General features: G+C 32.7%; 1 protein-coding gene across 1 annotated transcript; it reads left to right on the top strand.

Annotated features, from left to right (window-relative positions):
• Positions 1 to 620: 620 nt before the first annotated feature.
• LOC115982037 (auxin-responsive protein SAUR36-like) lies at positions 621 to 1,938 on the top strand. The gene has a single exon (XM_031104512.1). The coding sequence runs from the start codon at positions 1,214 to 1,216 to the stop codon at positions 1,703 to 1,705; it is 492 nt and encodes a 163-aa protein (XP_030960372.1). The 5' UTR covers positions 621 to 1,213; the 3' UTR covers positions 1,706 to 1,938.
• Positions 1,939 to 9,983: the final 8,045 nt, after the last annotated feature.

A 9,983-nucleotide genomic window follows, 5' to 3' on the forward strand; every position in this document is an offset into this window, starting at 1 on the left:
ATGAATTAGTGTCATGTTAATTTAATTTCAGCTATATCCTGTGGACGCTATCAAAAGTTTATGTGTAATCTAATCCGATCCATAATGATCGAGAATAATAATATACCAGAATATTCTGCAATAATACAATATAATTAGCGGATTAAAAACCTAGGCTCTTCTAATTGGCTTCTGGTCTCTAATTACTTGTTCTAAGAGCAGTTGCTAGGGTATAATATTTTTCACAATTTTTTTTTATTATTTTATAATTGTTAATATAATTTATTATAATTAACGCAACACCGTTGGTTGGCCCACCAGTAACAATTTTTATTATTATTGTTATCACATGAGATTAATTATATTAACAATTGGGGAAAAAAATTGTCTCACTACTTTATAATGTTGTTCACTTCTTCTAGACATGACAGCAATAGAGAAAAATTCAAAGTTTCCCTCTCATAAACCTTTGTCCTTAGCCAGAAGAGAAATGACAAAAGTGAAAAGAAGTAGTCGCAATAAGATTGAAATATGTTTGTCCACTTCCATTAGTTTCTCCATTCACAGAAACTAGCCTCTCCATGTCGCTGTAAGTAAAAAAAATTAGATAATTTTTATGTAGATAAATATAGGAGCTCTAGCCAGCGTTGACAAGCAGGCTATATCTTGAGAATATTTTAATCCCATTTGGGTTTTATATATGAAAGCTAGTAGTATCATTGATCTCCATAGTGAGATATCCTCAAAAAAAAGAAGAAGACATAAGTGAGGGCATATCCTGTGAGTCACTTCTGGTTCATATCATTTCCCTTCTTACCCTTTTCTTGATTCTACAGTTCTTGGAAACACACAAATGGCTACGACCTTAACCTGATTCCTTATGGGCTCACTATCAATTTATGTTTGGTGAATTTTTGTGTACAACTTTTTTTTCTTGGATTCTCTTATTGTGAATGATTTCAAATTTTCCAAATTGAAAGGTATGAGTAACACAATGAGGCCAAGGGTCAAGGTCTTGATTCATTTGGTCTATGACAGAGGTTAATTAACGCGTAAAGCCAATACTTTCAAAGAATTTTCCTTCCTCGTAGTCTTTGTTCATGACTTGACCAGTGATTTGGACTCTGTTGTGTGAGTTTTGAGTCCATATATTTTCCTTTGCTTTAACCTATATCTGTTATTTCCTTACTATTCTATATACAATTAGCTACTGTTCTGGTAACTTTTTGTACCAATGAAAATGGATGTGATTTACGAAAAGAAGAAGAAGGGGCTGATCATCCAGACATGGGAGCGATGCAAGTCCATCGGACGAGGCAGTAAGAGCAAATCATCAGGAACAGTACATGCCCTGACATTGAAAAGCAAATCGTGGTCTTCCAATAAGGGCACCTTGGAGCTGGAAGAAGAAAAACGAGCAAGAAAACGCAGAGTCACTCCTGAAGGTTGCTTCTCGGTCTATGTTGGACCTCAAAAACAGAAGTTTGTGATCAAAACTGAATATGCGAACCACCCTCTATTCAAGATGCTACTTGAAGAAGCAGAGTCAGAATATGGTTATGATAACCAAGGTCCACTTGTCCTTCCATGCAACGTTGATATCTTTTGCAAGGTCTTGTTGGAAATGGAAGATTGCCATGAAATTCATCAAGGATGTAGCTTTAAGCGTTATGGCTCTTATCACCTTCTTAGTCCGACTCGAATGGCTGTCATCAATCAGTTTTGAATGTTAATTTGCCCCTTGTCTATGTTTTTTCTTTTCTTTTTTCCATTAATTTCCTTTGTTATAAGACTTCTAGGAGGGTTTTGTTTTTTGTTTTTTGTTTTTTTAATCGTTATGTGGGAATGAATAAGTTTGATGTATCCTATAATATGTAGAATTTCACTAGAACATGATAAGCAGGAAACAAATCTTGCTATTTTTGTTAATAGCAACTGTGTTATGAAGTTCTTCTTAAAGTCTTGTGTGTTAAGTCTTTTTAGGAGGCTATGTCATATGTGGGTTTTTTTTTTACTGCGAGATGCTTATGTTATGAGGTATTCAATGAGTTTGTTGAATCCTATAATCATGTACAATTTTTTGCAGTAGAAATCATAAGCAGGAAACAAATCATGCTATTTTTGTTGATAATTGTTGTAAATAAGTTTCAAGAGCTTTTTACCTCAATTGCTACCTTTTGACGCGTTCAACCAAGACCTCCAGTCTTCAAATTGCCTCTCGTCTTACTATCGAATCATGAAAAGAAAAGAAAAGAAAAAATGCAACTGTTATGAATTTTGGTTTGTTCTGTCAAGGGACAACTACGTTAATTAATGACGTTTACAGTTTTGATTATAGCGTTTGACTTGTGATGGGTGGTGGGTGATGTTGATTTTATTATGCTAAATACAACTAATCAAACAAACAAGTTGTCGTTATTAACAAATTATCGTATCACTTAACACCAAAAGCAAAAGGTTTAACTTATATATAAGTCCAGTGGTAACGTGCAGCCATGGCAAAGGGCCAGCCGCTTATTTACTAATAATCACAAGTAATACATATACTTTATCATATTTAGGGCCTCCCAGCCCAAGGCTGACGTTTAAGATAATCATCAGATAAGTTCTTCCGTGATGTCGTGAGATGGGATTTATACATTTTACTATCTTTATTTATTTATTTATTTATTATTCTTTTAGAAACAGATTGATTGTTTTTATTATTTAATTGCAGAAAAATCCAAAACAAAACAACTATGAAAATACAGAGGATCAAACGACCCATTCAAATTAATAATGGAAGAGAAAATAAACCTTGCTCTCTTGGTTAAGACCTGTGTTAAAGCATTACCTTACCTATGTGTACGAGGGAAAGAAAAGTTTTGCAAAAAACTATTAGAAAAATTTGAAACAAAACAACTATGAAAATCTGGGAGGATCAAACTACATCCAGAGTTTGTATCTTACACTTTAATCTCCCTCAATTCTATCATTATTGAGGTTTTAATTTAGCGATCAAATTAATGTGTTAAAGTTCAACTCTCTCTAACATTGGATTATATTATAAACTATTTTATAAATTTTTCTACAAACTATTGATGTAATGAGTGGTTATTGATAAATGAAAAAAAATATATATATATTAGTTGTCGGCCTAGATAAGAACAAGAATTGATAATAACAATAATGTGTAAAAATGTTGTAAAAGAGTAATGCTAGAGATACAAACTTTTTTACAGAAAATTTTTCAAACTATTGATATGATGAGTTGTTATTGGTGAATGAAAAAGTGATGTTAATGGTGACCCTAAATGAAAACCAATAAGAGTTGGACACATCAACAGTTTGTAAAAATGTTGTAAAATAATTTGTAACTATAACATTATTCGAAATAAAATTGAGGAAATTTTGACTTTTGGTTAATATTATAATTAGGGACGGACCCATGTGAGGGCCCAAGCCCTCACTGGGTCCAAAATATTTTTTTTTTTAGTCATTCTATATTTCATTTTTATAGTTGGGTCCCCCTTCTCTCCAATCAGTCTAGCTAGCCTAATTCAAATAACAATTATCCAACCTAAAAACTTAACAAAAACAATAAAAATATTCACAATGATGATTGTATTTTAGCTAAACAAAAAACTATTTCACCACCAAAGAACAAAAAATAATGTGTTATTTAAGAAGCTAAAGCTAAATTTTTTGCGACTACAGTAGCTTGGTATAAATATCAGTTGACTGTAGCAAATTGTTAAAAATAAAATACAATATTTTATTAAGATTATATCTCTTCCTTCAATTAAAAAACTCTAATTCTCTCTCTTCCTTATTATTTTAATGAATTGTTTATATTATTTTAAATGAAGTGATAAAAAAAATAGAACATTTGATATTGGATGTATTGTAAAGCGAGGTGGTAAAATAGATAAAGTAGTTTTTGGAGGTACTAAAAGCTAAAATATTTAGCACCACCACTGTGAATGCTCTAACTTAAAAATAAAAATAAAATCCTAGCTAACCCAATATTAAATAAATAAAAAACATTATTTTGTTTTTGTCTTTGTTGGAAGATGATTACATTTTTTTTTTTTTTTTGAAGCCAAAACCAATCAATTTTCATTAATTTAGAAAACTAGAATCCAAATACAACGCATCCACCACTGGCGGAGGATCCTCCTCCATCCAAATAATTTCATTATCAATTAATCTAGCAAATCTAGCCAAAGCATGAGCAACACTATTTGCACTGCACCTAACACAATTAGTTGAAATGGAGCTGAAACCCCGTATCCAAGCACCAGATGTCTTCATATATTAAACCAAGTCGTGAGAGGTCTGGTTAAGCCTAAGAAATCTTCTTCATCACCATAACATTATCACCTTCCAAAATAATCTCCGTGAAGCCCGCATCAATGGCAAACTCAAGCGCTTTACGGCATGCCAACACTTCCACTTCCTCACTATCTCGCATAGCACCGCCCTTCACAGCTATAGCAGCCATGACTTCGCCCTTTTCATTCCAAATCACAGCCCCATAACCCGATGCAGCTCCATCATCAAAACAAGCACCATCGAAGTTCAGCTTCAATAACAATCCCTGTGGAGGTTGCCATGTCTGTTGCGCTAGGACATGAATCGGATCTAGCACACTCAAATGATCTTGTGCATCCGTATACTCCCTCAAGTAATCCACTGCATGCTAGGCCGACCTTGAAGGATGCTAGAATGCACCACCATGCATGACCGTGTTCCTCTGATGCCATATTTGGCAACAAATAACCCAAAACAGGTTCCATTCCTCCGATGAAAGCTTTGCCATGAGACCTGTGACCAGCTGCAAGAAATCATTATGTTCAATACTAGATTTTTGAAGTTTACCTAAACTCCCAGCCCAAACATCCTATGCCGCCCCACAACTCCAAAGCACATGCAAAACCGATTTGGGCTCTTTCTAACAGAAACAACATCTCGCAATCTCCACCACTCTTCCTCGAATGAGATTGTCCTGTGTGGGCAAAATATTAAGACAAGCTCTCCAGGAAAAATTTTGATCTTATTTGAAGTATCTGCTTTCCATAGTCGTGACCATAGTAACCCATATGCTCTTTGCTCCGACGACTCCCCAGCATTTATCTCTTCCTTCCTTAATTGCTTTGCCACAAAATACCCAAACCAGACTGTATATCTACCCTTCTTTGAAAAAGACCATACCAGCACGTCTTGTACAACCTGCCTACTCAAAGGGACTTGAAGTATAGCTTCCACATCAAATTGGTGGAACATGGCCGTAATTCTTTCTGTATCCCAATGATGATTCTACCAATCAACTAAATCAGAGACTCTCCACTCCCAAATCTCCTCCTCCAACTGGAAAATAATTTTTTTTGTTGGGTGGTTTGGCAGCCAGCAATCGTTAAGAACACAAATTGAAGCCCCATTACCTACTCTTCAAAAGCATCCTTTCCTCAAAATTGGTTGAGCCGCTAACAAACTTTTCCATACATAGGAACTATTTTGGCAATCAGTCGCTTCAAGAAAATCACACCGCGGGAAATATTTAGCTTTAAAACAGCTATATAACAGAGAGCTTTTATCCTGCAACAACCTCCAACCCTGTTTTGCTAACATGGCTAAATTAAATGATCTTAAATCTCTTAAACCCATTCTACCCTCTTTCTTTGGCAGCGTTAAAAAACTCCAATTTTTCCAGTGTATTTTCCTTTCCTCCCCAACTTGTCCCCACCAAAATCTAGCACACATAGTATCCAATTCATCACATAATTTCCCAGGCAACTAAAAAACCCCCCATTGTATACGTGGGGATGGATTGAGCCACTGCTTTTATAAGAACTTCCTTGCCAGCCCTAGAAAGCAACTTCCCCTTCCAACCTTGCAACTTTCTCCAAACCCGTTCCTTTAGAAAAGCAAAAGTCTCATATTTTCTTCTTCCTATCAAAGTAGGCAACCCCAAATAAGCATCAAATTCGTCCACTTCCTTAACCTTTAATTTTTCAATTATCCAAGCTTTCTGCTCCACAGACACATTGCTACTGAAATAAGCAGAAGACTTCTCAAGGTTTATGCATTGGCCCGAAGCTTCAGCATATAGGGTATCAAAAACCACCTGCACTTCATCTTTATTAGCTTGACAAAAAATCAAAGAATCATCAGCAAAAAGAAAATTAGTAATAGATGGAACACTTCTACATAATGCCACTCCATGCAGCCTCCCTTCAATCTCTGCTCTAGCAAGGAGTAAAGTAAAACCTTCAGCACATATCAAAAATAGATAAGGGGACAGAGGATCTCCTTGGCGAATATCCCTAGATGGAGTTATATTCCCATAAGCTTTACCATTGATTCGGACTGAAAAGGAAGGTGTAGAGACACAACTCATAACCCTATCCACCTAAACCTCCAGAAACCCCAGTTTAATCATCATGCCTTTAAGGAAGCCCCACTCCACCCTGTCATAGGCCTTACTGACATCTAGTTTAAGGGCTAAAGCCCCCTTCTTTCCCTTCTTTCTAATATGCATGGCATGCAAAGTCTCATAAGCTACTAGCACATTATCAGTGATAAGGCATCCAGGTACAAAAGCACTCTGGGTAGGGGAGACTAACTGTGGCAAGATCAATTTCAACCTGTTTGCTAATACTTTTGAAATAATTTTATATATCACATTACATAGGCTAATAGGTCTGAAATCTACCATTTTCTCCAGTTTTTTTTACTTTAGAAATCAAAACTATATGAGTATAATTAATATCAGACACCATATGACCAGTATGTAAAAAATCTAACACAGCATCAATCACCTCATTACCAACAATATGCCAAAAATTTTGATAGAAGAGGGCATTCATACCATCGGGTCTAGAAGCCTTTGTTGGTCTCATCTGGAACGACGCTGCTTTAACTTCTTCACTGTTGTACGGCATAGACAACACCTCCACCACATCCTCAGTCATTCTCCGGTTAACTACATTAAGGCATTCCTCCATTTCTGTCACAAGTGTCTGCTTTAAAAATATTCATAAATATACAAAGATTTTATATATTTATAATTTTTTAATACTATATATATGGATGTTTATTTATTTTTTTTAATTCTTTATACTCTGGCCTCCGCCAACTTAAAATCCTGGGTCCGTCCTTGATTATAATATTGTGTCACATAAGTTTTTGAGCTCTTACAATTTTGCACGTATTTTATTAAATTATAATCCATACCATATATAGACCACATCTTGGAATATTATATTTTTTAAACTTGTAGAATATATACTTTTATGTACAAACACAATCGTAATAATTAAATGTCTAATACTAGAATATATTTTTGATAACTTCTATTAATAGAATGTATAGTTTTATATATAAATACAATCATGATAAATGCTTATTTATAATCATCATATTATCAAATTTTTTAGTAAACAAAAATATAAATGATAAAACATGCACCACTTATCTACTGGTTTTTTTTTTTTTTTTTTAATTTTTAGAAACATCTACTAGTTACGTATAATCATCACATATAATGTTATTGTTGTATATTGAACTACCATTTCATAGAGCAATGGCATCATCTTACTTAAAATTTTCTCCTTATTTTAGGATAATGACCTACTTTTCTTATTTTAGCTCATTATTTTTCAAAACACCCTATCAAATTCCTATTTTATACTATATTTCATTAAAATATTATTTTTATTTTTATTTATTATCTCTCTCATTTTTCAAAACAAAAAATTTTCTTTATTTCACTTTTCAAGACACAAAAAATAATAAAATACTGATTTGGGGAATCAATAGTGCTTCCCTAAAGTAGCAAAAATGCAAAATCCTAAAATGGGTAATTAGTAGGGAATCTAGGTGCGGTTTGGATAGCTGAAACGCAGCGCGTTTTGCGTCTGCGTTTCAACCTTCTTCTCTTTTTTTTTCATTTTTTTTTGAGCCGTGATTGTTGACTTTTCCGTGTGAACAGTACACATCAATGGGTCCCGTACATTGTTCACGAAACCCATAAATCTCACTTTTCAGCAACTTTTTCATTAAAAATTGGTCTCAAAGTACTATTCACACATTTAAAAATTATTTTGTTACAGTGTTTTTAGTTTATAGTTTTCAGCTGTATTCAAACGGACCCCTAGTGTGTTTTTATTTCCCCTTTCAATTTTCTTCCTAAACTGCTCCATTACCCTATTTTAGGGTAATTGATGTCAATGTCGAAGTTATCTTTCATAAGATTTTTTTACATAGAAAGTTATCATTGATAAGTTATAAGGTCCTTGTGAGTATTGGCATCGATGATTAAAATAATTATATACAGTTCTATGAGATTAATAATTTTATGTTTTTGAGAGATGGCCTCTAAGATTTAGAATACTGTTGTATTTCCTTCTCTTACAAAATAGTAAATTACACTATTTAAATTAATGGTGAAAATCAACTTTTTATGTAAGAGTAAAAAATATTATTATACTTTTGAATTATGTATAATTTTCTAGATGAGTCGCATCGCTATCAAACACCATTGTAAATTTTACCAAAAGTCAGATCGACCGACAATTTTTTTTTTAATAATTCCTATGCCTAGCCAACGTAAATCATAAAAAAATATATATATTTATTTTTATATATATATATATAATTCTTTTAGTAAAAGTCTATAATTCTTTAACTGTAATTAATTGTAGTTAACAAAATCTTTTGCCCTATTCTCTCAATTAATTAGCAATCATGTGAACGGACCCAATTTCTCACTTGACAACCACGCGTGCGGTGCCATCCATAAATCATCAAATTGCGTTTTATTTATTAAGGGACTAGAAGTTTGCGAGTAGTTGGACGACTAGAACTAGAAGTTGTTAACAATAATAGTAGCAATATTAATAAGGGAAATCTCACCTTAGAAAAACAGGACACTGCTGCTCACTGCTTACTCCATTGATTATTAATTTACAATTAATTTGTCTAATTCAAACCCACACCCCTACGGCCTACCTTTTCCCCCTACCTCAAGAAAAAAAAAAAAAATATATATATATATATATATACACACACACACAATAAAAAACAATAAATAAATAAATAAACAAAAAGAAAAGATAGAAAACAGTTTTGAAGGTTGAAGTAGCTGTACCCTGCAGACTGACTCAAAACTGAAAACTACGTAAATGCTCACAATATTTTCACTGCAGACTGGCTCGCAACTGAAAACTATGTAAATGCTCACAATATTTTCACAACATACCTGGCTCTTGCCACATCACACATGATAACTCAAAAAATAATGGACAAAGTTTGGCTATAAATTTAGTTGTAATTTAAAGTTAAAACTTCACTCAATATCTTTTTATTGGATTTGAGATTTAATGAATCCATTATTGGATTACATTTTCTTCTTATATTCCCGAACTTACAAAATTTTTAGAAATTTAAAGATCAATAGCTATGTTATTTTGTAGCCTAAAGTTATGTATAAAAAATAAGTTTATGGATCATATAGTAAATAACATCCAATTAACATAAAATTTGACGTGTGTGATAAAAGCGTAAGAACATGAAATTTAACGGTTAGATTTTTCAAAATATATAGCAATAATAATTTTTTAAAAGGAGGTTAATTATAACTTTAGGACACAACTAAATTTAGACAAACTTTGTTAAAAAATAAAGACAAAGTTTAGCTACAAAATTGGTTGTGCTCAATATATTTTTATTGGGAGTGAATTTTGACAAATTTGCTATTGGATTACATCTTCTTCTTATGTCCTCTATGCTTACAAAATTTCTAAACAATTAAAGATCAATAGCTATGTCATCAATAAATTATTTTAATTAAAAAAATCTGTAGTTTAAAATTACACAAAAAATATAAGTTTATATATCATATAATAAATAATATCCGATTGACACAAAATTTGACATATTTATTGAGAGCATAAAAAACATACAATTTATTGGTTAGATTTTCAAAATTTGTAACTAAACTTTGTCCTAAAAATAATAATTTA

Source organism: Quercus lobata, chromosome 3 (assembly GCF_001633185.2).
Source record: "Quercus lobata isolate SW786 chromosome 3, ValleyOak3.0 Primary Assembly, whole genome shotgun sequence".
Classification (NCBI taxonomy): domain Eukaryota; kingdom Viridiplantae; phylum Streptophyta; class Magnoliopsida; order Fagales; family Fagaceae; genus Quercus; species Quercus lobata.